Below are 27,025 nucleotides of genomic sequence, written 5' to 3'. Positions count from 1 at the left end.
CACAGAGCAGGGCCCGTGGGCGGGGGGTGTTGGGGCGCCGCCCTCTATCACCCACAGAGCAGGGCTGATCACGGGGTTGGGGTGCTGCACCCTGTCACACACAGAGCAGGGCTGATCAGGGGGTTAGGGCACTGCACCCTGTCACACACAGAGCCGCAGGGCAATCAGGGGGTTTGGGTGCTGCCCCCTGTCATGCTGATCCCGGTGCCGGGAGGCATATTACCCTTTTACTATATAGAATAGAGGCCTGGTGCATGGGTGGGGGCTGGCTGGTTTACCCTGAAGGGTGTCCTGGATCAGGGTGGGAGTCCCCACTGGAGTGCCTGGCCAGTCTGGCTGAGGGGCTGAGGGCTGTTTTCAGGCTGACGGGTGACTGAAGCTCCCAACCGCTCCTTTTTTTCTTTCTTTCTTTTTTTTTTTATTCTGGGCCAGCTTTAGCTCTGAGGCCTCGGCTGCTGAAAACAGGTTTCTGGCCTTTGTTTACCATTTGTATTTGATACAATGTTGTGGTCCGGCTGGCTGAAGCCCGGATGAGTAAAGCAGGTTTCTGGGGGGTTTTTAGCTTCTATATTTGCAACATAGTTGCTTAGAGTTGCAGTTGAGAGGCCGGCAAGTCAGGCAGGGAACATTGGAGTCCTCCGTCACTGAAGCAAGCAAGCCTCCCTGTTCGCATCAGCTGCCTGGCTGCCAGCCGCCATCTTGGCTGGCAGTTAATTTGCATATCTCCCTGATTAGCCAATGGGAAGGGTGGCAGTCGTACGCTAATTACCATCTTTCTCTTTTATTAGATAGGATAACTTCTTTTTCCAACATTTCCTGAGTACTTACCATGGGCCAAGCACTTTACATGTATTATTAATTTAATCCCAATCCCCAGAACTATCCTGTAAAGTATTATAATTATCATGCCCAGTTTGCAGATGAAGAATTCCAGATACAGAGCAGTGAAATAGTGACAGAGCGCACTAGAAGTAGAGGTCGGCTATACATCCAGGCTATTTGGTTCCAAAGCCTGAGTGGAACGACTGTGCTGCAGACACTGTGGGAGAGGCCCTGGGACGGGAGGCCCTGTCTGTTGCCACCAGGCCCTTCTAGCTCAGACCTCAGGTGAAGGGAATCCTGGCAGGGGAGGAGTGTTTGGGAAGAGGGTCCACTCCAGAGAACGGCTGATCAATAAATGCGGGAAGAGTGAGAGCATCACAGGGCAGCCTCTCCCGGCCCTCCCCCCACCTCCACCCTGGCTCCTGCTTCTAACTGCAGTGAGCAAGCAAAATAGAGGCAGCCGGGAACATGCCTGGTGTCTCACTCCCAGAGCTGTGGAGCCTGGGAAAGAAGGGCAGGGGTTGGAAGAGGTACCAGAGAATGATGACTTGAGGGGCGTGAGGGCAGGGGCTAATGAGGGTGGTTGGTGTTGGGGGTTTCAGTGGTCAGTCTGTGCATGTTAAGAATAGGCTGACACAGGGAGTGTGCCAGGCCCATCCTGTGTTACCCTCACCCTGCTTGGCACAACCGTCTGACATTTTCACAATCAGCAGAGAGATTGCCAGGACGCTGCAGACATAAGCCCCGCCCTCTCCTCCCGCATACTGGCAGTTCCTGTGCCCTAGAGCTGGACAGAGGACATGGGTCCCGTATCTGGGGCCTGCAGCTTATCTCTCCAGGGTCGTCCTCCAGCTGCTCTTTTGCTGGGTCCTTCTTGCTGACCGTCCAACCGCGTAGTTTCTGCTGCAGTTTAAGCTCAGCCCCACTTATCTTTGGTAGCGATGGAGAAAAGTTGCACTGTAACCGTTGAACGAGTCTTGATATTTGAAACCTCTCTCGGCCCACCTCTCCTTACAATTTCCCACCCTGATTATTCTCCCTTAGGATGAGTGGATGTAACTCCATGCTCTTTTCCTCCACTCCTTTCCCTGCTCTTTTGAGGTCTCTTTCAGAGTTAGCTTTAATTAGCAAGCTCCAAGCTGACTGACTGGGCTAAACTGTAGGGCCGGAAGCTGCTGGGTTGTTTGGGGTTGGTGAGGACTGAGGGAGGGCATGGCGTGAGTGGAGAAGCTTCTCAAACCGGGAAATCTGGCTGGGCTTCAAGAGGGGGCTGTTGGTGGTTTGGCCAAGTTCCAAATGTTGGCCTGAAGCCAGCGCTCAAAGAAAAGAGGCCCTCAAGTCCGTTTAAATGGCTCCCTGTGGGAAGTGACCTCCTAGTCCTTCTCCCCAAGATCCTCAAAGACCAGAGTGGCCATTTCTCCGGTGACTCCCCTCAATCACATTTCTATTCTTCCTCTCCCAGCCACTCCCATAGTTGAAGCGTTGGCCACAGCCAGAACTCAGAGGCAGGCGGAGGATTCCGGTGCTGGAGAGGCGGCTGGGGTGAGAAAGGCACCACGTTGTGTGGTGAGGAGGAAAAGGCTGACCCTGGGACATATGGGCCCAGGCTCTGCTGCCAGATGAGGTGGAGGGAGTGTGTGTTCTGCAAGTATTTGCTTGAGGGCTGCAAAATAGGGATCCCAATGGAGGGGAAGAAAGTTGTGAGAGGGGAAAGGGGTTGGAGAAAGCCCCAGCTTCCAGTCAGGCAAGTCTTCGCCGAGCCTGGGCATTTATCAATTTTCAAACTTATTTTGAAATAGTTGTCCACTCAGAGGAAGTTGCAAAAATAGTACATGAAGTCCTGAGTACCCTCCCCCCAGTGGTGATGTCTTACATAGCTGTAGCACAATATCTGAACCAGGAGGCTGACATAGCTATGATGCTATTAACTCGTCTACAGGCCTTATCCAATTGTCACCAGTGTTTTACACGCACTCATTTGTGTGCGTTTGTGTGTGTGTGCATGCGTGTAGACTACTTCATCTTATGTAAAGTCTCAAATAACCACCACCAAAATCAAGATACAGAACTCTGCCCTAGCTGGTTTGGCTCAGTGGATAGAGTGTTGGCCTGCAGATCAAAGGGTCCCGGGTTCAATTCTGGTCAAGGGCACGTACCTTGGTTGCAGGCTCCTCCCCAGCCCAGTCCCTGGTCCGGGCTTGTGCAGGAGGCAACCAATTGATGTGTGTCTCTCACATGGATGTTTCTCTGACATGAATGTTTCTCTCTGTCTTTCCCTCTCTCTCCCACTCTCCCTAAAAAATCAATGGAAAAATATCCTCAGGTGAGGATTAATAACAACAAAAAAGATACAGAACTCACCCGGTCAGCGTGGCTCAGTGGTTGTGTCGACCTAAGAACCAAGAAGTCACCGTTCGATGGCTTGTGGGCTGGATCCCCAATGTGGGCCGTGCAGGAGGCAGCCAACTAATGATTCTCATCATTGATGTTTCTATCTTTCTCACCCTCTCCCTTCCTCTCTGAAATAAATAAAAGTATATTTAAAAAAAAGATACAGAACTCTTCATCACTACAAAAGAATTGCCTATACTATTCTTTTATATGCCCCCCCCCATCCCTGTCCCTGGGAAATCACTAATCTGTTCTTCATCTCTATAGTTTTATTATTTTGAGAATGTTATATGAGTGGAATCATATAGTATCAGCACTGGTTTTAATTTAATGAATTCCCAAACTCTTTTTTAAATAATTTTTTTGTTGTTCTTGTGATCAGAGCTTTTAAAAAAATATTTTTATTGATTTCAGAGAGGAAGGGAGAGGGAGAGAGAGATAGAAACATCAATGATGAGAGAGAATCATTGATTGGCTGCCTCCTGCACGCCCCCTACTGGGGATCGAGCCCGCAACCCAGGCATATGCCCTTGACTGGAATCAAACCCGAGATCCCTTCAGTCCACAGGCTGATGCTCTATCCACTGAGCCAAGAGGGCTAGGGAGAATTCCCAAACTCTTGACTCAAATACAGGAAGTTCTCTGGCAGGTTGCTTATTCTAATGTTCAGCTTCCTCCATTCTCAGGACCCCTCAAGCGTCTTCATTCCCCCCTTCACCTACAGAGTTCCCATGATATTGCTTTCCACTCCAGCAATCTTGTCTCACTTTTCTTTTAGAGAAAAACCTACGTGTCTAACCTTACGAGGCTGCGCTGGAGCTCTCGCCTGTTCCCGCCAACCCTTGCCCCACTATTTATAGGCAGGCTAATTTGGGCGGCCTTTCTCTCCTTCCTCCTGTAGCAGTGAGGTGACTTCTCAAATATTTGCGCAGAGGAGGTCAGAAGCAGATTTTTGGCATCTGATTTCAGCCTTGGATTTAGCAGGAGCCAGAGGAGTGGAGCCGGAGGGGGGCAGAAGCTGTAGGTGCAGAAAGGAGGCAGCTGGGGTTCTAACCGTATTCCGAGGCCGGCTGTGGGTCTGGGCTGAGTCGGGGAGGGGAGTCCCCGGTCCTATCCTGACATTACTATCCAGTATCCTCACGTCAGCTCTTCCCTACTGTCTGTGGCTCTGAAGTGCAAAAGTAATGGAGAGAGCATTTCTGGGGGCTGATAACAGCAGAGCCCTGTGTCAGCCTGCTGGCAGCACTTGTGCAGAGATTGCCTAGTCCCCTGGGGGAGATGGCCACACGTGTCGTGTTGTAAAAAACGGAGGCCCAAAGGGGGATAGTAATTCACGCAGGCCGAGAATTGTGTCAGGGCCAGAAGAGTAAGAGCCTACCTGTTAGTTTGCTTGGTTAAAAGCATAATCTTGGACAAAGAAGTAAGAGAGACAAAGTGAGCATGTGAAGAGGAACTAGGTAGGTCACATTGGGGCTTTTAAGAAAGGGAGGGAGAAGACAGGATCTCAAGAATATGACAGTGTTTGAGGGGCAGAGAAAACATTAGAGACATTGAGAAATCGTCTGTGAAAGATTCCGAGAAGGGGGACAAAAATAGAGTTTCGGACGAGACAAAACCAGAGAGAGAGAGCGAGCGAGAGCGAGCAGTGGACAGATGGATATGCACAAGACCAACACCCAATAAGAAAGACAACTAGGAAGAGGAGGGAAGGTGGGAACAATGAGGTTCTAGTTGTGCGAAATTATTCCCTATCTCTCCTCCTGGCTCCATTTCTGGATTGGAGTTATAAATAGCAGAGTTGGAAAATGTCCCCCCTCCCTTTGCTTCTGCCTCAGCATTGCGGGGAAGGGAGAGGAAGAGGGACAGGCCTGCTGGTAGGTCCCTGGGAAGCCCCACCCAGCTCCTGCCTGGGCCAGCCAGGACTCCGCCCTCCCATCCCCTCCCCAGTGGTGGTGGGAAATGCCCAGTCCTAGGAAGGGCCTGGGAACTGCAGACATCCTTCCCATCCCCCTGCCTCTTGGGCCCCATCTCTCATCTTTGCCTTTTTGTTCCTCTTCCTTTATCATCGTCAGTCTTTTTTCTTGTTTTCTCCCATGTCTTATTTTTTATTTTATTATTTTATTTTTTAAAATATATTTTATTGATTTTTTACAGAGAGGAAGGGAGAGGGATAGAGAGTTAGAAACATTGATGAGAGAGAAACATCGATCAGCTGCCTCCTGCACACCTCCTACTGGGGATGTGCCCGCAACCAAGGCACATGCCCTTGACCGGAATCTAACCTGGGACCCTTGAGTCCGCAGGCCGACGCTCTATCCAAACTGGTTAGGGCCCATCTCTAATTTTTAATTTTTTAAAAATTGATTTCAAAGAGGAAGGGAGAGGGAGGGAGAGAGAAACATCAATGATGAGAGAGAATCATTGATTGGCTGCCTCCTGAACGTTCCCCCCTTCCCCCCTCTGGGGATCACGCCCACACTGGGGATCGAGCCCACCACCCCGGCATGTGCCCTGATAGGAATCGATCTGTGACCTCCAGGTTCATAGGTTGACGCTCAACCGCGGAGCCACGCCAGCCCGGCCCTCCCTTATTGATCAAACTCTTGCCCTTCTTTCTCCATCTCTTTCTTCTTGTTTCTTTCTTCCCGCCTCCGTTGCTCCCTTCCCCAGGCCTGCTGAGTTTCTCTCTCTTTCTCTAAATGTTGTGTCACTGCCGGGCCTTGGGGAGCGGGGTGGGAAGAGGGGGAAGCGGTGTGACTGGAACAGCACGAGAAGTGCCTCATGCAACCAAGGCGAGAGGGGAGCACCGAGGGACCACAGGGGCCGGCTGGAGACCGCTGCCCTTCCATCGCCTCTCTTTCTGTTTGCCCCTCTCTCCCCGCCTTCACATCTCCTACCCTCTTTCCTCTTTTTCGGTCCCGTTCTCTCTGTACTCCTCCCTCGTTCCCGCTCGCCATTCCTAGGCGCCGCCTCCACCCCTCGCGGGCTCGGCAGGAGAGAGGGCAGGAGAGAGTGAGGGCGCTGGGGCGGGGCTGGGGGGGGGGTGGGGGTGCAGCGAGGCCAGGTCCCACCCTAGGGCCAGGTCCCACTCGGGGCGGGCGCCTGGGCATCCTTCCGCGACGCGCGGCCTCCACCTGCCGCGGCGCGGGGGGCGGGCCGAGGGCGGGGCGGGGCGGCGCCCGGGGCGGAGGCGGGAGCCCCCGTGGACGCCCGGCCGCGGCTGCCGCAGTTGCGGGGCGGCGTGGGGCGGCGGAGCGGTGGAAGCTTTGCGGAGACCCGCGGGACTCGGGACCAGGGGCCGCCTGGGACACCTGGGTCTGGGGCGCGAGCGAGTTTCCTTGCGCTCCCGGGGAGCGCGCGAGGGGTGTCCCCATGGCGGGGACTCCGGGCCGCGATCCTCGGGGCCCCGCGGGGATTTGTTACCTTCTGGGCACCCTGCTCTCCGGATTGCTCTCCCCCGGGGCCGTCGCCTTCAATCTGGATGTGATGGGCGCGCTGCGCAAGGAGGGCGAGCCGGGGAGCCTCTTCGGCTTCTCGGTGGCCCTGCACCGGCAGCTACAGCCCCGGCCCCAGAGCTGGTGAGTCACCGCGCCCCCCGCGGTCCCCGTGCCGAGCCCCAGACCCCCGCTCCTGCTTCATCGCTCGGTCTTCGAACCCCGCCAAGACTCAGCTGCCCCCAGCTCTCCTGCACCCGGGCTGGAGCCGCGCCTCGGCGGCCTCGGGTCTGCAGGGCTGCCCTCAGCCCCAGGCGCGGGCTCTTGCTTTGGGGGTGCGCTGGCGAGCAAGGTTCTGGTCTGGGCAGGGACCGTCTCCGTTTGCCCCCACCCGTTTGCATCCTAAGGTGGGTGGCTCCCCTCCTTCTTCAGAGGCTCGAATCCCCTGAGGGAGGGGACTGAGCATGTTGTCTCTTCTTAGCACAGGAAAAGGGGGAGAGGACAGAGAGGCCAAAGGTGCCATGGGAGGGGTGGAGGGGAGACTCCAGAAGCAACTTCCTGCAGGGCATTGCCATAGGATGGAACCAGGGATGGAACCAGGGATGGAACCAGGGCATTGCCATAGGATGGAACCAGGGATGGAACCAGGGCATTGCCATAGGATGGAACCAGGGATGTAACCAGGGATGTAACCAGGGCATTGCCATAGGTTGGAACCAGGGATGGAACCAGGGCATTGCCATAGGTTGGAACCAGGGATGGAACCAGGGCATTGCCATAGGATGGAACCAGGGATGGAACCAGGGCATTGCCATAGGATGGAACCAGGGATGGAACCAGGGCATTGCCATAGGATGGAACCAGGGATGGAACCAGGGCATTGCCATGGGATGGAACCAGGGCAGCGGGGCACTGGGAGGCCAGGGGAGACCTGCCACTCCTGTGGCGAGACCCGGGGAAGCTGGGAGAGGACGGCAGGGTCTGGCAGCCTGCTCCAGGCGCCTCAGTGATAGAGGGGCAGAAAACAGAGCCCCCAAAGTTGTAGCAGCAGCAGTAGCAGGAGAGAGAGAGAGAGGTCCAGGAAGGATGCTGGCCAGGCTGTTGCCCTTCCTCCCCCTCAGGACATTTCCAGCCCAGGCATCTCAGCAGCGGTGGGGGGAGTGGGGGGGGGGAAGGCAGGGAGGAGTGAGGGGCAGGGGGCGATTCTGGTTACTTTCTAATCAGTTCAGGACCCACGGAGGAAGGACACTTGTGTGTGAGGCCTGTGACTGCCATGCTTCCTGTACTATTCGCTCCAGCTACATGTATGATTTTAAAAAGAGAGGTGGGGAGGGGCAGAGAGCTTCTCACCCCCTCCTGCCGGGGCTTTTCTAGGCCAGCCTGAGCCACACTAAGTGTCCATTACTGGGATCGATGCCCTCCACAGGGACTGTCTTCTCCCCCCAGCCACTGGCCTGGGGGCAGAGGGTAGGGACAAGAGCTCATTTCGGTTTTCCTGTGCTGGGAGGAGGGGCCAGCTCTGATCTTTCTTCTTCCATTATCCCCATCATCAGGGAGCAGGGTCAGTGCCCCCCGCCCCCCACCAGAAAAAAAGTTTGGGAGAGATAGAAAGCAACTGATTTCACCTCTTCTTCAGCCTTCTGTCTGCTTCCTCCCTCATCTGTCTTCCTCCCTCCTTCTCCCATCTGCCAGAGTTCCAGAACTGGAGGCCTTTTTAGGACATGCTGAACTCTCCGGGCTATTTCCAGACAAATTCTAGGTTATTTTTAATAGCTTGGTCTCTTGTCATTTCCCCCTCATCTCTAAAGGTGGCCCCTGACTCTGTCTCCCAGAGTCCAGCGGAGGGCATTCCCATAGGGGCCTGACTGCCTAGCGGGCATTTTGCTCCAGCAGGGGGCGCTCTGCTGCCTGTTGGCCCATGAGAGACCAAGTACCTTGCTCATCCCTAGCTTTTGAGTCCCAGCTCTCCTTTCCCAGCACGTAAAAAAGCTTAGAACAGTGCAGGACTGTTCCAATAGGATAATTCCTGTATTGGGACCCACAGCGTTAGAGAATAGCGTTAGCACCTTACAGCAAGCCCAGATCCAAAGGCTTGGCTAGCCTTCAGGCCCAGCACTCTCTGCAGAGGACCACCCAGACTGAGAGTCAGAGAGGGCTGGGCTTGGGTGAGAGCCTGGGGCTGTGGAGAACCAAGGGGTGCAGTGGTTGTGGGCTTCTCGTTCACCCCCGCTAAGCTCAGATCCCAGGGAGTCCCGCTGCCCCAGCTGCCGACATGCCTTTGCTTTTCTCTCTGTAGTGGCTGCAGCTGTGGCTACTGTTCTGCCCAGAGGCCCGGGGTATCTGGGGATCGTGGGAGGAAGCCAGGAAGGAGTGTGCGGCTGGGGCAGAGGTGGAGGGACCAGAGGCTGTGTGTGGGAACTCTTGTTCCAGGAGGATGGGCTGGCCTGTTCGCCAAGGGTGGGGCTGGGTGGATTCATGTGCTTGACTCCTCTTCTCCCAGTAGACCCCCTCCCCTCCGCCCTCCTCTCTCTTCCTGACCTCCAGAGGAGAGGTGAACACTGAACACTGACTGACTTAGCTCCTCCCGGTGCTTAGCTGTGCGCTGACCATCTGAGGTACCGGCCTCCTAGGGGGCAAGTGCAGAGATGAGCAAGACACCTCTCAGAGGTGGCTGCCTCTGTGTGGGAGACGAGTCAGGATTCCTGCAGACTTGTCTGAAGGTTGGCCATGCCACTCAGTTGCTTTTTTTTTTGCTCAGGGGTCCTCTTCCCTCCCTTTCCTCCTCTTCCCTTTCTGGAGGGGTCCCTGTTCGGGCGCGGGCCTGTCCCTGAGTATGGTGGGAAGGGCGTGGCGTTGGCGTTGGGCCCACGTGCATCTGAGTCCCAGCACACTACCGAACGTCTCTGCGCGAGTGTCTTCCTCTAACGCCCAGAAAAGGACCCTCACGTGGGTTGTGGAGGAGATTAAATGAGATAATGCATGTGACTTGCCCAGCCCCGGCACCTAGGTAGAGGGCGATACATGCTAGTTCCTCATGTCCCTGGCATTTAGCCTAGAGCCTGACCCAGAGTAGGTGCCGAATAAATATGATTTCCTTGTCTCACCAGTGCCTGACGCAGGGCTTGGCAGATAGGTTTTCAAAAAATAGTTGTTAACAAACGCCGAATGCATGCCATGCTCTCTTCCCTACTGCTACTCCACCCCCCTCCTTCTGCCTCTTGACACTGGCTCTGACACAGGATGACAGCTGGGCAGAGCCCAGGAGGAGTTGTGGGAAGGGAGATGGCTCTGTGCCCTCCCCTCCCCCTGCACCATCAGAAATGGCACAGTGCCCCACAGATGCCTGCCTGCGGCGCTGCCCCACACAGCTTTGGGCCTCCCCCCGGGAAGGGGGATGGAGGGCAACAGCGTGGGAGAGAGGCCTCCAGGTTTGCCCTGCTGCCACTTTCCAGTCTCTCCTTCTTCGAAAAGAGGATCCTTGTCCAGCTGGGTGACAGTCACCTCATTCCCACCCCCCACCCCCGTTTACTCCTGGCCTGGGGATTCAGCCCCAAGGGACCCAGGCAGCCTCCCTTCCCAGCACAGTCCTCTCCCAGGGAAGAAGCCTTGGCTGTGATTGTGGAAAATTGTCCTGCCAAGAAAGTTGTAGCTGGGAAAGTGTCGGGCGGGGGGTGGGGGGGGGGGTAGGAGAGAAGCCTGGGAGGGGGCGGGAGGGAGTGGGGGGGGGGGAAGGAATGGGAAAACCATAGCTGTGGGAGGAGAAGGAAGGCTGGGAAAGGGGTTTCAGGAAGTGGGGGGAGAATGGAGGGAAGATTGGAGACCAAATGAGAAATTTGCCTCTACCTTGCTGCCTGCCGGCTGGAGTGACTGATAGAACCCTGGGCTGGCAGGGTTGCTGGGGTGAGGTCTTTGGCGGGTCCCTGATGAAAGGGTGGGGGAAGTAGGCCCATGTCTAGCCTCTTGCTTGGCCTCCAAACCTGATCCCTGGGCCACCTCATGGTGCCAGTCTGGGCCTCTATTACGCTTGCGCCCAGCATTCTCGGCATTTCTGGGAAGGTTTCAACAGGACTGGGGAGGAGGGCAGAGCTTGGGAATGGGGCCAGGAAGCGGGTAGGAAAGGCCTGGTCAGGAACAGGTGCTGGAAACAGGCGGTTCTTTCAAACCAGCAATGCCGGCCAGGCTGTCGGGTTGCTGTGTGTGTGTGTGTGTGTGTGTGTGTGTGTGTGTGTGTGTGTGTGTATCTACTGTGCATGTGGTTCTTCATCCAGAGAGTATGTGCATATGTAACATGATGATTACATGGCCAAGTATGTTAACCTGCCCTGGTCAGGACTTGGGAAATTGCCTTTTGGCCTTTGTTCTTAGTCCTTCGACACTTTGCTTGGTACTGAGGGTTTGGGCCAGGGCAGCTCTGTGGAGGGGGAGCATTCTGGCTGCTAACTCCTGCCCCTGCCCTGTGGCACAGGCTGCTGGTGGGCGCTCCCCAGGCCCTGGCTCTGCCTGGGCAGCAGGCGAACCGCACTGGAGGCCTCTTCGCTTGCCCCTTGAGCCTGGAGGAGACTGACTGCTACAGAGTGGACATTGACCAGGGAGGTATGTGCGCTGTGGGAGTGGAGTGGGGGGGTACACATGAAGTGGGAGGAGAGGACTTGGCCTCCTCTTCCCTCCCCTAATTCCCAGTGTCCTGCCTCCAGCTGATGTGCAGAAGGAGAGCAAGGAGAACCAGTGGTTGGGAGTTAGTGTTCGGAGCCAGGGTCCTGGGGGCAAGATTGTTGTGAGTACCACTTCCGTAACCGCATGACAGGGTGTGTGTGTGTGTGTGTGTGTGTGTGCGCGTGTGTGCGCGCGCGCGCGCAAATGCATAGATGTGCTTACAGAACACAGGTTGGGCATTTGTATCATGGTCTGATTTCCAGGAACTCAAGGAGATATAAAAAAAGTATAAGACATGGCCCCTGTCCTTATAAATTTAAACCATCTAAACATTTCATCCATTTACCCATCTGTCAAACTCTTACTGAGAACTTGTTAAGCATCAGGCATTGTGCTAGCTACTGGGAGAGACTATGTAAAGACAGGGAAAGGCTTGGTCCGTGCCTCAAATAGCTACTGCACATATGGAGATTCTCATCCTCTCCTTCTCTGTCTCTCTCTGTAGCATTACTAACACGCACAAATACACAATTATTATTTTTTTCAAAGACTTTTAAAAATTGATTTTTAGAGAGAGAGAGGAAGGGAGAGGGAGAGAGAAAAACACCAATGTGAGAGCAAAACATCAATTAGCTGCCTCCTGCACACCCCCTATTGGGGATCGAGCCTGCAACCCCGGGCTTGTGCCCTGACAGGGAATCCAACTGGCAACCTTTGGGCGCATGGGATGCTCCAGGGCCACAATTAGGAATTCAAGTCAGTATGGGGCCGAGCATTGTTAATGTTAAGTGAGCGTATAGTCCCAGATGATCGAAGTCTGAAGGCGTGGAGAGAAACGACTCCTGCAGATGGGGCGATCTGAGCCAGGCTTTCAGGAATAACTGAAAACTTGGAGAATGGAGTGGGGGGGAAGACGAGGTGATGTCACAAAGGGCCAGAGACAGGGTCAAACTTTAAACACGAAGCCATGAGGCCTGTGTTCTGGCTTAGTCATGCCTGTGGGTGCCCAGGGCAAGGGAGTGGGTGCTGATGGGACAGTGGGTTATGGTAACACTGGGCTGGTGGTGCTCAAGTGGTGCCCGCACAGGGGTTTGTGAGGTGTGTGGTACGTGCACATGAGCCAGCGCCTGCCTCGTGTCTGCATGTGGGCAGCGTGGCTGAAGCAGGCCCCGGGCCCACCCAGGGGAATGGCCCCTGCCTCCTTCCTCCTGCAGACCTGTGCACACAGATATGAGGCCAGGCAGCGAGTGGACCAAATCCTGGAGACGAGGGACGTGATCGGCCGCTGCTTTGTGCTAAGCCAGGACCTGGCCATCCACGATGAGTTGGATGGTGGCGAGTGGAAGTTCTGTGAGGGGCGCCCCCAGGGCCACGATCAGTTTGGGTTCTGCCAGCAGGGCGCAGCCGCTGCCTTCTCCCCTGACAGCCACTACCTCCTCTTTGGGGCCCCAGGAACCTATAACTGGAAGGGTGAGTCACTCCTCCAGGAGGGGAGAAGGGAACCAAGCCGCCCTCTTAGCTCAGAGAGGGGACTGCGGGCAGCACGTGGCCAAGCATGCCCACATGTTCACTGCCATGTAGCCCCCGGCACTGCCACGCCTTCCACCCCATCATGCCAGCACACACATGAATGGAGGTATCTCCTCTCCTTCGCATGGCCGAGTGTTCCTCAACACGCTGGCATGAGCCCACACGCACGGCTGGTCCTCCTTCCCACCACACCAGCCCACACCTCATCACTCCCATTCCCGTCTCCGCACGCTGCCGCTGGCTGAGCTGACACTCGGTGAGTGTGTGCCAAGTTTGTGGGACCCCAGAAGCTTGGGGGGGGGAGGGGAGGTGGTGCTGGAAAGGAGAGGAGGGGCTTCCTTGTGTGGCTGTCTAACTAGCATCTGGCCTAAAGGGGGCTCCTGCCCTGGCACTAACAGGTCTGTCCTTGCAGGCACTGCCAGGGTGGAGCTCTGTGCGCAGGGCTCAGCGGACCTGGCCCACCTGGACGACGGGCCCTACGAGGCGGGGGGTGAGAAGGAGCAGGACCCCCGCCTCATCCCGGTCCCTGCCAACAGCTACTTTGGTAGGGAGCCCTCCTGGCCCAGAGCCTCTCTAACCCTCTGCTCCTCTCTCTTGTCCTCCCTCTCCACGCTCCCACCCTCCTGTCTCTGTCCGTCTCGATCTCTGTCTTTGTTTCTCTATTCTTATCCCTTTGGCCTCTTTGTGTCTCGCATATTCTTTCTCCGCCTTTTCCTCGGCTCCTTCTTGCCTGTGTCTGGCTCTGTTTCTCCACTCCGTGGCCCGTCTTCTGGATGTCCCTTCCCCGGTGTCTCTCCCTGTCCCCCCCCCCCCCGGCCCCCACAGGGTTGCTCTTTGTGACCAACATTGATAGCTCAGACCCCGACCAGCTGGTGTATAAAACTTTGGACCCCGCTGACCGGCTCCCAGGACCAGCCGGAGACTTGGCCCTGAATAGCTACTTAGGTTTGTAAGCGCCCACCCACGTCCTCCTGGGCCCTGGGGGCTTGGCCTGCTTCCCCTCCCTCCCCCAACACACACCCAGGGAAACACATGTTGGGCCCAAATTTCAGAGACAAGCTGGGCCCAGTGACCAGGCCCAAGAAGAAGAGGCCCCATGGGGGACGACCTAAGGGGCTGTGAACAGGGGTCTTCATAGGCAGGGGTTGGGGGTGAGAAGAACCTATGCGGTGGGTGGACACCACGTGGGAAGGAAGGAGGCAGACCTCCAGGAGGACGTTTTCTCAGGGATGGATGGTGGACACCCACAGGGGCTTGTGAGTGTGAGTGTGTGCGCAGAAAAGTCTAGCCGTGTTGGCAAGTCCCTCTCATTGTCTCATCTGTATCCCACGGCAGAGGAGGAGGAAAGGAGGCCTGGGAGATACTGGGGTGGATCAAGCTCTTCCCCACTTCCCTTGTCTCCTGCCTCCATGTGAAGACTTCGCTCCCTGCCAGGATGGTGGGAGTGGGGGCGCAGAAGGTGCACTGGACAGGATGGGGCCCCCTGGGCGTGCAGAGGGCAGAGGAATTCTCTGGGAATCGGAGGGGTGGGGCCTGCCCCAGCTCCTGCTGGTGGGTTTGCTCCTGCCCAGTGTCTGGCTTCTCAGCCATTGCCTTTCTCTCTCCTCCCCAGTTCCCGAGGCTGATCTCATTGCACTTCTTGTGCCAGACTCCAGTCTCTGGGTGGGTGGGGGGCTGTGAGGCCTCTGGAGGGGCGGAGAAGTCCAGCTGTGGCGGTGATAACTTGGAGGGGGGCTCCGTCTCTGGCTCCAGACCCGTGAGGAGAGGAGGTGGGGGGCTGTGACTCGCCCTGGCTCTTGAGCTCACTGGGAGGTCACACCTGCCCAGGTTTCTCCATCGATTCGGGGAAGAGCCTGGTGCGCGCAGAGGAACTGAGCTTCGTTGCAGGGGCCCCCCGTGCAAACCACAAGGGGGCTGTGGTCATTCTGCGCAAAGACAGTGCCAGTCGCCTGGTGCCCGAAGTTATGCTGTCAGGGGAGCGCCTGACCTCCGGCTTTGGCTACTCGCTGGCCGTGGCTGATCTCAACAATGACGGGTGAGTGGGCGGCCGGGGGTGGAGCCGGGGGAGCTGGGTCCAGAAGGTCCGAGGGGCCTCTGGCATCTCCTCCTGACTTCCCTGGCTGGGCAGGACCCCACACTGACTGTCGTTCTTTCTCCATAGTTGGGCAGACCTGGTAGTGGGTGCCCCCTACTTCTTTGAGCGCCAAGAAGAGCTGGGGGGTGCCGTGTATGTGTACATGAACCAGGGGGGTCACTGGGCTGAGGTCTCCCCGCTTCGGCTCTGTGGCTCCCCCGACTCCATGTTTGGGATCAGCCTGGCTGTCCTCGGGGACCTCAACCACGATGGCTTCCCAGGTGCGACGGGAACTGGAGGGCTCAGGAGAGGGAGGGGAAGGGCAGGGGCAGGGAGGTGCCTCAGAGGTCAGGGGAGGGCTTCTCTTTCTTTCTTTGTTGTTGTTGTTGTTGACACTATTACAGATGTTGCCCATTTCCCCCCAAGGGGAGGTCTTTTGAGGGCTCAGGGAGAGAAGCCACATGGGCTCACACCTGAACGTTATCATTTACCAGCTTTATGACTTTGGACAAGTTACCTAACCTTTCTGAGCTAGTAATATTTGCAGAGAGTAGCTGAGAGGTTTAAAAATGAGGTGTGAGGCCCGGTGGTGTGGCTTAGCGGTTGAGCCTTGACCTATGAGCCAGGAGGTCACAGCTTGATTCCAGGTCGGGGAACATGCCTGGGTTGCAGGCTCGATCCCCAGTGCGGGGTGTGCAGGAGGCAGCCGATCAATGATTCTCTCTCATCATTGATGTTTCTGTCTCTCTCTCCCTCTCTCTTCTTCTCTGAGATCAATAAAATATATATTTAAAAAATGAGCTGTGAGGTGTGTAAGGTGCCTGGGACTCAGTGGCTTCTCAGTGAAATAGAGCACATATGGTATGGAACTGAGTGACGGAGGGAACGCTGGGGCCTGGACCCCGTCACCCTTGCCCCCACAGGCTGACTGCCTTTTCTGCTCGCACAGATATCGCAGTGGGCGCTCCCTTTGATGGGGATGGGAAAGTCTTTATCTACCACGGGAGCAGCCTGGGGGTTGTCATCAAACCTTCCCAGGTGAGCGGCTTGTTGGGATGAGGGAGTGGGTGAGGGTGCCATAAGGGGCATAGCAACAGAGGGCAGGGGAAGAGGGGAGGCGGGGTGCTGGCTGACAGTCAGGACCTGCAGGTGCTGGAGGGCGAGGCCGTGAGCCTGAAGAGCTTCGGCTACTCTCTGTCAGGCGGCCTGGACGTGGATGGGAACCATTACCCTGACCTGCTGGTGGGTTCCCTGGCCGATACTGCTGTGCTCTTCAGGTGAGCTCCTGTCTTCTCCCTTCCTGAGGACATAAGCTCCACTCACCCCAAATCTGATACCGAAGAGCCCCCTCCCATTTCCCAGCCCAATCTTCTCACGTTCTTTGTGCCCTCAACTCCCTATTCCCCAGGGCCAGACCTGTCCTCCATGTCTCCCACGAGGTCATCATTGCTCCACGAGCCATTGACCTAGAACAGCCCAACTGTGCTGGCGGCCACTTGGTCTGGTGAGGCGGGATCCAAGGGGAGGGAGGAGGGGTGGGGACTTCAGGGCCTCCAGGCCCCTCTCCCTTCTCCATTTCTCTGCCTAGTTTGGCACTGGGGGCTGAGACTGGGTCTGGAGTGGGCAGGGTGGGGGTGGGGCCTTGGCCCATCAGCTACCCTTTGCCCCCCACAGTGTGGACATAAGAGTCTGTTTCAGCTACATGGCAACCCCCAGCAGCTACAGCCCTATTGTGGGTGAGTGAGGTCCCCTTCCCACCTCCCACCTCTTTGGTCGGGTCACTCCAAGGTGGAGAGATGAGCCCCTGGGAACAGGGTCAGATTGAAGCAGTTCCCTAGCTCACTGTCTCCTCTCCTCTCCCCACTTGCCAAAGCCCTGAATTATGTGCTAGACGGGGACACAGACCGAAGGCTCCGGGGCCAGGTTCCCCGTGTGACCTTCCTGAGCCGTGGCCCAGATGACCTGAAGCACCAGGCCTCAGGCACCGTGTGGCTGAAACACCAGCATGACCGAGTCTGCGGAGACACCATGTTTCAGTTACAGGTGGACACTGACCCCTTGGCCACTGAGGGTCATGGTCATGGCATGATCTCTTCTCCTGGATTCCTCTTAGCTTCTTCCCTAACACACGCACACCTCGTCCTGAGATCTGGACTTCTGGGAAGCCTCCCTTACGGGCTGACCTCCTCCTCACCTATTGCCTTCTTCTGTCTCCTGCCAAGTTCTGTACTCCCTGGAGATGGAGATGGCAGGGTCCATTGTCACATCTGGTCCTAAAAGCCCTAAATCCTGGGTCTCTTCCCTTTTCCACCCTAGTCACTCTTCCTTCTTGCTCAGCTCTCTACTTTTCTCCTTCATCTCCCTAAACTTCTTTCCAAGTTTAAGAATTTATCCTAGATCTGGGTGGGGCTTTGGTCAAGGCTATGGCCTGGGGATTGTTCTTGTATTCATTTCATCTTTCCCCTTTCCAGGAGAATGTCAAAGACAAGCTTCGGGCCATTGTGGTGACCCTGTCCTATAGTCTGCAGACCCCTCGGCTTCGGCGACAGGTTCCTGGCCAGGGGCTGCCCCCAGTGGCCCCCATCCTCAATGCCCACCAGCCCAGCACCCACCGAGCAGAGGTGAGCATGGGTTCTGATTTAGCCAGAAAAAGTTGCTGGGAGGAGCAGTGATCATAGCCCCTCATCAGTGACACTCGCTCATAGCTTGCAGAGTTCCTTCACGTGTGTCCCAGCAGCTCCTCATGTCTCCAGGTGCTGTAACAACTAGACCTCCGAGTGGAGAATGGCCCAAAGGGTCATGTGTTCCTAGTCAGAAGGAGCGGTGCTCTTTGATTCTATGGGTCATTCAGGGGCCCAGGCTGATGTGGGTCTGCCATGTTCAAATGTGGCTCCCAAGGCCTTTAGGTCACCTCCGTCCTGCTCAGCCAGGAGGGCGAGCACACAGCTCCTCGTGTGGTTCTCGCGGACAGCCTGGGAGTGGCGCTCTTCATGTTCTCGTCACCTTCCGAATCTGGAATCAGTTACCTGCAAGGAAGGCTGGGGAGACAGGGCCTTGCAGTGGACCAGCCTGCTAGTGTCTGCTGCAGCATCACAGTACCCCCATCGTTGTACTGAGAGGGCACAGCTCAGCGTGGTTAGCTGACCAGCTCAATACCACACAGGCAGCAAGCAGCAGATCTGGGAGTTGAACCCAGGTTGTGTAATCCTGTGACACTCGACCCCACCATATGCCTTGGTGACACATTTGTACCCTTTCTTGTCCCCTAGGAATGACCCTCTCCTCAAATCTCTTCCCAGCCCTGGCCAATGTGCTCAGTTGGCTGGCGCGTCATCTGGTACTCAAAAAGGTGGTGGGTTCAATTCCTGGTCAGGGCATATACCCAGGTTGCCGATTTGATGCCTGGTTGGGGCACCTGCAGGAGGCAACCACTCTCTCTCTCTCTCTCTCTCATCTTCCTCTCTCTAAAATCAATAAAACAAACAAAAGAAAACAAAACAAATAAGAAAAACTCTCTCCCCAGGTCCATTTCCTGAAGCAAGGCTGTGGTGAAGATAAGATCTGTCAGAGCAATCTGCAGCTGGTCCACGCCCGCTTCTGTGCCCGGGTCAGCGACACGGAGTTCCAGCCTCTGCCCATGTGAGGGGCCAGGGGGCAGGGGGGGTGGGCAGGCAAGAGTTCAGGGAACGGAAGGAAGCTCCTTCAGGAGGGCCAGGCAGAGGGAGGGGCTGAGCCTGCAGCGGGAGGCTGGAAGGCTGGGGGAGACCTGCTGATGATTCAGAAGACTGCAGATGAGGGTCAGTGATGGGGCACAGGAGCTGCCGTGCAAGGACTAGCAGTCCTTCCCGCCCCTGTGAGGTAGGAATTATTATTAGTCCCACTGCATAGATGGAGAGCAGAGGCCTAGAGCGGTTCAGGGGTTACTTGCCCAAGGTGAGTCAGGGGTGGAGCTGGGATCAGAAGGAAGGCCCCCTGGCTCCCCTCCTGGATCTCTGGAACATGGGGAGGACTGAGGCTTGGACTGGTGGGAGCAGAGGCGCAGGGCGTGGAGGCCAGTGGCGTTCACTGGGGGAGGGAGGCAGGCGTGGGCGAGGCAGGGGGAGATTTTCTGATCTTAGAGTGAGTGGGATCTGACCCTCTAGGGATGTGGATGGGACAACAGCCCTGTTTGCACTGAGTGGGCAGCCATTCATCGGCCTGGAGCTGAAGGTCACCAATTTTCCCTCGGACCCAGCACAGCCCCAGGCTGATGGGGACGATGCCCATGAAGCCCAGCTGCTGGTCAGCCTCCCTGCCTCTCTGCACTACTCAGGAGTGCGGGCCCTGGATCCTGCGGTGAGGACCGGGCAGGGGGCATGGTCTTGGGGGTCTGCATTAACCCAGACTGACCTCTCCTCTCCCCACTCCAGGAGAAGCCCCTGTGCCTGTCCAATGAGAATGCCTCCCGTGTTGAGTGTGAGCTGGGGAACCCCATGAAGAGAGATGCCCAGGTTGGCACATCTGCCCTTATCCCTATCTGAGTGACCTCTAACCCCTGACTCCTCCTCAAGTTCCTGGCTTCCCTTGACTCTAATCCCGCTCCACCATTGGCCTAGATCGCCTTCTACCTCATCCTCAGCACCTCAGGAATCACCATTGAGACCACAGAGCTGGAGGTGGAGCTGCTATTGTCCACGTAAGCCTGCTGGGCCTGGGGTGGGAAAGGTTGGGAGCAGTGGAATTGATGTCTACCTAGAAGGGACTCACCCTTGAGGTGGTGCCCGTGCCCACTGCTGCCTTTGCCCACACACCAGGATCAGCGAGCAGGAGCTGCACCCCGTCTCTGCCCGGGCCAATGTTTTCATTGAGCTGCCACTGTCCATTACGGGGTAAGCCCGGCCCCAGTGGGCACCTGCGCTGGAGGGGCAGGCGTTGCCACTCCCAAGCCCAGGCCTGGGCTCTGCCTCCTGACCCTCCGTCGGGCCTCAGGCCTCCTCAGTCCCCATTTGACTCCTCTTCTCTAGGGTGGCCATTCCCCAGCAGCTCTTCTTCTCCGGCGTGGTGCGGGGGGAAAGTGCCATGCGGTCTGAGCGGGATGTGGGCAGCAAGGTCAAGTATGAGGTCACGGTGAGTGTCCTGGTATGTGGTCCCTCATGGTCGCCCTCCCTTCTTGGCACAGAGAAGTGTCTGAGACAGGTCCCAAGGGTGGGGTCTTCCACTGTATGGCGAGTTCGAGGCCTCCCCCTGCTCCTGGACCTCAGCTGTGGGCAGGCGCTTCCTGGTCATCTCTGCCGGGAGGCCATGAGAGCCCCGGGAAGCTTGTCTGTCTGGGGCCTCAGCTGGGGGATGGGAACATGGGGGAGGGCTGATGTCTCTCCTCAGAGCTCTGCTCTGGGGCTTCCCACACCTCCCAGGGACCTCCCCAGGTTTTCCTGGGTTTGGGGTTGGCATAGAGTGGTGCCTAGTGGGGTCTCAGATCCTGAATCTTTGTTGAAACTGTGCTTCCCGAGGCCCTCCCCTCGACCCTACCCCCTCCATCTCTGTGATTTAGGGCCGCCCAGAAACCAGCTCCCTCCCTTCACATTCTCTGTGTCACAGGTCTCCAACCAGGGCCAGTCACTCAACACCCTTGGCTCTGCCTTCCTCAACATCATGTGGCCCCACGAGATTGCCAACGGGAAGTGGCTGCTGTACCCCATGCGGGTGGAGCTGGAGGGCGGGCAGGGCCCTGGGCAGAAGGGACTCTGTTCCCCCAGGCCCAACATCCTCCACCTGGTGAGGCGGGGTGGTGGGGCTGTGAGGCAGGGTGTGGGGGGTCAGACTTCGGGAAGTGTGTCATGGGGGTGGGCATGTGTGTGTGTGTGTGTGGGGGGGGGGGTGGGGGGACCGGGAGGAAGGCAGTGGGGAGGAGATGCCATCTCAGGATTGCTGTATTTGGAGGGACACTCACCGGGCCCCTTTCCCCACATCCAGGATGTGGACAGCAGGGACAGGAGGCGTCGAGAGCTGGAGCAGCCAGAGCAGCCGGAGCAGCAGGTGCCTCCTGAGCAGCAGGAGCCTAGCACATCCTGGTGGCCAGTGTCCTCTGCTGAGAAGAAGAAAAACATCACCCTGGTGAGGGCAGGGCAGATGTGTGCAGGCAGAAAGGGGGTGTGGGGGTGTGACAGAGGATGCTGGGGCATGGCGCTTCACTCAGCGTGGTGGGTGTCCAGGGAGGCTGGCCTGCTGAGGGCTGATGGACAGTCTCGCACACCTGCCAAGCGCGGGGCAGTTGGCTGTGCATTCGGTGCTCCTCACATTTATACCAAAGATAGCACTTCAGTTTAAAAAAAAATATTTTTATTGATTTCAGAGAGGAAGGAAGAGGGAGAGATAGAAACATCAATGATGAGAGAGAATCATTGATTGGCTGCCTCCTGCACGCCCCCCATTGGGGATCGAACCCCCCAACCCTGGCCTGTGCCCTGACTGGAATCAAACTGTGACCTCCTGGTTCACAGGTCGATGCTCAACCACTGAGCCACGCCAGCTGGGCCCAAAGATAACATTTCATAGGGATGGGATAGTTTTAGCTACCTTTGAACTCTGTTTGTTGTTCTTTTGAAGTCTTTTAGGACAAAAAAGTCAATTTGTGTAAGAAAACCTGTTTGATTTTTACAATGTCCGAAGCATTTTAAGTTTTAAGAAGTTCTAATAATTAAAACGATAGTGTATTATGTGTGATTCATTAAGTCTATCCCTTTTGAGCCGTTTTGCCCCCCTTTTCCTGCTTGTTTTACAAAGTTTTGTTCTTTAAGTGGATTTATGGAGCAAATTGGCATATTCTCTATGCTCACCCCTTGAGAATGGTGCTGCAGTGAGAGTGTGGGGGGAACACGATTAAGGGGGTATTTGTCCAGTTGCCAGGAGGTGAAGCCAGGCATGGAGGCAAGGAGTGGAAGACTGTTTGCAGGGGAATGTCAGCAGTTGGGCCAGCTCTGGCTTCATCGGTCTGGGAGGGAGCTCCACGGACACCCTGTGCCTCCTGGCCCTCCGCTCCCCTGCTCCCCGAGAGCAGGCCTGAGGCAAAGGAAGGTGCCTGGGGATAAGGCGACTGCTGTTTCCCTGTTGTATGGGTGGCCTGACCTTCTCCATGAGGCTAATTTCCTCTGAAAGAACTCCTTTTTCATTCAGAACTTTGAAATCAATTCTTTAACTTAAAATTAAGGCCTTGTTTTTAGACACATTGACGGAGGGTTCTTGATTTGCTCAAAAGTAGCCAAATAAAAGACGATTGACAGAATTCAAACACTCTCAAGCCATTCTGCTGTCTCTGAAGTGTGTTGAGTATGTTTTCAGGCAAGTAGACCATTAGGTGAAGTTAGGCCAAATGGATATGGGTCAGGCCTGGAAGGAGCAGGGCCTGAGTCCCCCCAGCCTCCTCTCCTGTCAGTGAGTTGGGCTTAGTGTAGGAGTATGGTTTTGCCCAATATGGACCTGGGTTCAAATATGAGCTTCACCACTTATCAGTTTGCTAGTTCTGGGACCTAAGGTAGGTCACCTGGACACTTTGAGCCTCAATTTTCTAATTTGAAAAATGGGGATGATGATAATATGCATCTTGCAGGATAGTTGTAAAGCTTAAATGAGATAAGTACCTGGCAGGTAGTAGGTGCTCAAGTAATGGGACCAACATTAGGTCACATCAACATCAATTGGGGAAGCTAATCTGCCTGCTGCTGTCAAGGAAGAGCCCTTTGCCCTGCTCCCCCATGCATTTCAAAGCCAAATAGCCCAGGTTTGGGTTAGGGTTAGTCTGGGAAGACTTCCTGGAGGAGGGGAGTTTGAGGCCTGGTCATGAAAATAGAGATATGGGTGAGGAGCAAGGAGAAAAGGGGTCCAAGATGTGGAGGCTCACGGAGGGATGGATGAAGGCTCCGGGCAGACTCTGTCTGTGTGACTGCGTTTGTGAGGAGACTGGGCCCTGGGCAGGCTCAGCAGCTCAAAGCCCTGTCCGTCTGGTCCCCAGGACTGCGCCCGGGGCACCGCCAACTGCGTGTTGTTCAGTTGCCCACTCTACAGCTTCGACCGCGCGGCTGTGCTGCATGTCTGGGGCCGCCTCTGGAACAGCACCTTCCTGGAGGTGAGAGTGTGACGAGGGCTTGGACTGGGCGTCCTCTTCCCCGGCAGCCCCTCCAGGACTCACTTCTCTTCTACCTCTTCCCTTTCCAAATGCAGCACACTCTTTTTTAAATTTTAAATATATTTTTATTAATTTCATAGAGAAAGGAAGATGGAGAGAGAGCTAGAAACATCAATGATGAGAGAGAATCATTGATCGGCTGCCTCCTGCACACCCCCCACTGGGGATTAAGCCTGCAACCTGGGCATGTGCCCTGACCGGGAATCAAACTGTGACTTCCTGGTTCATAGGTTGGTGCTCAACCACTGAGCCACACTGGCTGGGCTGCAGCACACTCTTAAACCTAGACAGGCAGAAACACGCTCTGTGTTGGGCACCATTCTACAATTTCAGGAGCCGGGGGCGGGGGTGAGGGGACGGGGGCATTTAGGAGGAGGGCCTGCCTCCCTGCTCCCTTAGGAGTACTCAGCTGTGAAGTCCCTGGAAGTGATTGTCCGAGCCAACATCACCGTGAAGTCTTCCATCAAGAACCTGGTGCTCAGAGATGCCTCCACAGTGGTGAGCCGCAGGGCTGGAGGTGGGGTGGAGGAGCTCTTCTCTCCTGCTGCCCCAGCTCTTGCTCCATTAACCCCTCGCTCCCCAGATCCCGGTGATGGTGTACTTGGACCCCGTGGCCGTGGTGGCAGAGGGAGTCCCCTGGTGGGTCATCCTCCTGGCTGTCCTGGCGGGGCTGCTGGTGCTGGCGCTGCTGGTGCTGCTCCTGTGGAAGGTGCGGCTTGGGGAGGTTGGGGCCGGTGGGGCTGGGCTTCCCTGGCGAGGAGGTGGCCTTCCCTGCGTGGTCCTCACCCACCCACTTCATCTACTCAGCAAACCTGCACCGAGCACCTGCCCTGCTCGTGCCAGGGACTCTGTCAGGTCCTGGACGGTTCAGAGACAAGTCAGATGTAGATCTTGTCCTCAGGGATTTGACAGTCTAGTGAGGGAGGGGAGCCTTGCAGCCAAGGATGGGCAGTCAGTCGAGAAAGTGCAGTGGGAGTTCTGAGGAGAAATGGCTTGCGGGCAGGAGGCCCAGGAGCCAGGCCTTACAGCGGTTCTCAACCTGTGGGTTGCGACCCCTGAAAATACATCCTGCATATCAGATATTTACATTACGATTCATTACAGTAGCAAAATTACAGTTATGAAGTAGCAATGAAAATAATGTTATGGTTGGGGGTCACCACAACATAACTGTATTAAAGGAACTGTATTAAAGGGTCGCGGCATGAGGAAGGTTGAGAACCACTGCGAGAAGAAGGTGGGGTAGTAGGATCTGGATGTGGGAGGTGAGGGGGTGGGGGAGCCACGGAGGCAGGGAAGTGTGGTCTGGCTTAATTAGAGCGTGGCAGGGTGAGGCTGGGAAGGAAACCCGCCATGAAGGCGAACAGCCTGGAGACCTATCCCAGGAAACTGCCCCTAGGGCTGAACTTGGAGCCTCCACATACCAGGTTCCCCGTGGACATTCTTGTAGACACAGAGTGTAGACAGAATCAAATTTGTGTCTGGGGCTCCACATCAAAGCACACTCAGTGCAGGTCATACCCGAACCCACATGCCACAGCGAGACTGTATGCAACCGTGCTGTCCTCAGGGCTCTGTGGGGAACAGCCTCCCATCCCAGCCCCAGCCAATCACAGACCAAACTCACCCTTTGACCAATGAGAGTCATCAGGGGACCAGGCCTCTGGAGTGGCACCCACTATGGGAAGCTGGTCGTCCTTGGGGGAGATTGCTGCCTTCGTGAAACTGGCGCCAGGATCCGGGCTCCCCGCTCCCCCAGAAGGGGCAGAGCACAGACAGCCCCACCCTTCCTCAGTCTCCTGTCTCCCCCTCATCTGCTCCCCTCCTCCCTTGACATCCCAGTGTGGCTTCTTCCGTCGGAGCAGCCAGAACTCATCTTTTCCCACTAACTATCACCGGGCCCGTCTGGCCGTGCAGCCCTCGGCTGTGGAAGTTGGGGGTCCAGGGACTGTGGGGTAATTTTTGTTTGTGTGCATGTGTGTGTGTGTGCGTGTGTACAAATATGTGTGTGTATGTGTATGTGTATGTGTGTATGTGTGTGTGTGTGTGAGTGTTAGTAGCGTGCCCAGCATTCAGGAACATTCAGGGTGAAGAAATGAGATTGCATGAGGGTGGAGTGAGTCCTAGGAACTGGGGTGGAAGATAATGTAAGGATGAGCTTTAAGAGTGAGTACACACAGCCGGGGGCATGCACAGAGGGCTGGGTGGGGTCTTGCAGTGTGAGCATGTGGAGTGCAGGGAGGTGCCATGCATGCCTTTTCTTGGGCATGAAGTGCAGAGACAAACATGCACGGAGGTACCGTGCAGTCTGAGCATGTCCCAGGCTCTGGCAGTCCCGAGCGTGAGTGTAGCATGTTCAGGATTTAGGGAAGGGCTGGGTCACCAAGTTCATGGACAGAAGGCCCTGTCCTAGGGGGTGCTGCCAGTGAGGACGCAGGCTGTACGTGTACATGGCTTCAGATTTCGTTTGTGTCCTGGGCAATGCTAGTGGGTCACCTGAAAAGCTTGTGCTGGGGGACCTTTGGGGTCAGCAGTCCTGATGTCCCACCTTCAACCCCTCCCTCCGGTACCAAGGGAGATGTCCTTGGTCTTGCTCCTTGGGCCCCCCTGGTCTTCCTCTTGCTGTAAACGAGAACCTGGGCACTGAGCACTGACGGGGGCACTGTGGGGGCTGCTCCCCCGGCTCCTTCCTGCTGCACTTGGTTCTTTCCGTCCCAGGGGTGGTGGAGCCAGGAGCTGGGCGGTGCTGGGCATCTGCCGCAGCACCTCAGCCCTGCAGCCTCCTCACGTCTGGCCTGGTGTTCTCACAGATGGGATTCTTCAAGCGGGCGCGGTACCCCGAGGCCACCGTGCCCCAGTACCACGCGGTAAAGATCCCGCGAGAAGACCGACAGCAGTTCAAGGAGGAAAAGACGGGCACCATTCTGAGGAACAACTGGGGCAGCCCCCGGCGGGAGAGCCCCGATGCACACCCCATCCTGGCTGCTGACGGGCACCCCGAGCTGGGCTCCGATGGGCACCCTGTGCCAGGCACTGCATAGCGTCCTGGGTCCCAGCGTGGCCGTGTGTCCCCTCCATCCCTTCCCCAGAGATGGCGCCTCAGGATGAAGAGGGCAGAGTGGGCTGCTGGTGTCCCAGCAGGATTTTCAGGATCTGTTTCCTCAGAGGCATAGACCTCTCCCCCCCAAACTTCCCCTTAGAACACTGTGAGAGAAGAGGGGAAATCAGGAATAGGGTTGCGGGGTAGGGTGAGAAGGGCGGCGATGTCCTGATGCAAGATGAGGCTAATCTCTCCCGCTCCCATTCCCCTAGTATAACAGGACCCCAAGGACCTGTCTCCCCCAAAGTGCCTTAGCCCAGAAGGTTGGGGAGGAGGTGGCATTGCTGACTCAGGGGCTCTTCCCTCCCTCGTTTCCCCTCTCCTCTGACCTTAGTTTGATGCATCAATCTAGTGGATTTTGTTTATTTATTAAAAAAATATTTGGAACAAACCTCTGGCCTCTTTGCTGAGTTCTGCTCCCTCACCCTCAAGGCCTGATTCTCTCTGACCCCCACAGCTCAGGACGAAGGTGGCAGTGGGTGGGAGGTTGGGGGCCTGGCAACGATGCATGTATCCTGAATTTTGTGCCCAGATCCTGGAGAGGCATGGATGTGGTCTCAGAGGATGTAACTAGAGGCCCGGTGCACTAATTCGTGCACCAGTGCGGTCCCTCGGCCTGGCCTGCGGGATTGGGCCAAAACTGGCTCTCCGACATCCCCCGAGGGGTCCTGGATTGTGAGAGGGCTCAGGCCAGGCTAAGGGACCCCATCGATGCATGATCGGGGTTGGGGAGAAATGCGGGAAGTTGGCCAGCTGGGGAGGGACCGTGGAAGGGCTCCAGGGCATGTCTGGCCCATCTTACTCAGTCCTGATTAGCTGGACCCCAGCAGTAAGCTAACCTGCCAGTCAGAGCATTTGCC

General features: G+C 56.3%; 1 protein-coding gene across 6 annotated transcripts; it reads left to right on the top strand.

The window, feature by feature from the left end:
• Positions 1–6,410: 6,410 nt before the first annotated feature.
• Positions 6,411–26,556, top strand: ITGA7 (integrin subunit alpha 7). Of its 6 annotated transcripts, XM_059683158.1 has the most exons (27): positions 6,411–6,791; positions 11,113–11,240; positions 11,342–11,421; positions 12,515–12,770; positions 13,243–13,320; positions 13,656–13,775; positions 14,658–14,865; positions 14,992–15,185; positions 15,854–15,942; positions 16,054–16,181; positions 16,313–16,408; positions 16,579–16,640; positions 16,778–16,947; positions 17,376–17,525; positions 18,428–18,543; positions 19,047–19,239; positions 19,314–19,394; positions 19,500–19,579; positions 19,698–19,772; positions 19,908–20,010; positions 20,482–20,658; positions 20,857–20,997; positions 22,892–23,005; positions 23,465–23,563; positions 23,649–23,774; positions 24,908–25,020; positions 25,876–26,072. In XM_059683158.1, exons 1-27 carry the CDS (start codon positions 6,586–6,588, stop codon positions 25,934–25,936), a joined length of 3,444 nt encoding a protein of 1,147 aa, XP_059539141.1. In that variant the 5' UTR covers positions 6,411–6,585; the 3' UTR covers positions 25,937–26,072. The 6 variants fall into 6 exon arrangements, with proteins under 6 accessions (XP_059539141.1, XP_059539140.1, XP_059539143.1 ...); XM_059683157.1 differs by lacking the exon at positions 24,908–25,020 and having other exon boundaries at positions 6,413–6,791; positions 25,876–26,556; XM_059683160.1 differs by lacking the exons at positions 13,243–13,320; positions 24,908–25,020 and having other exon boundaries at positions 6,413–6,791; positions 25,876–26,556.
• Positions 26,557–27,025: the final 469 nt, after the last annotated feature.

The sequence above is a fragment of the Myotis daubentonii genome, chromosome 2, assembly GCF_963259705.1.
Source record: "Myotis daubentonii chromosome 2, mMyoDau2.1, whole genome shotgun sequence".
Classification (NCBI taxonomy): Eukaryota; Metazoa; Chordata; class Mammalia; order Chiroptera; family Vespertilionidae; genus Myotis; species Myotis daubentonii.
This window is presented reverse-complemented; position numbering and strand designations above follow the sequence as displayed.

What these genes read in the sequence shown, in the direction of transcription:
- ITGA7 (XM_059683157.1), top strand. Translation starts at nt 6,586, where the DNA reads ATGGCGGGGACTCCGGGCCGCGATCCTCGGGGCCCCGCGGGGATTTGT. An exon ending in CAGCTACAGCCCTATTGTGG is followed by an intron (nt 16,641 to 16,777) that starts GTGAGTGAGGTC and finishes CACTTGCCAAAG; the next exon opens with CCCTGAATTATGTGCTAGAC. An exon ending in TGCGGGCCCTGGATCCTGCG is followed by an intron (nt 19,240 to 19,313) that starts GTGAGGACCGGG and finishes TCCCCACTCCAG; the next exon opens with GAGAAGCCCCTGTGCCTGTC.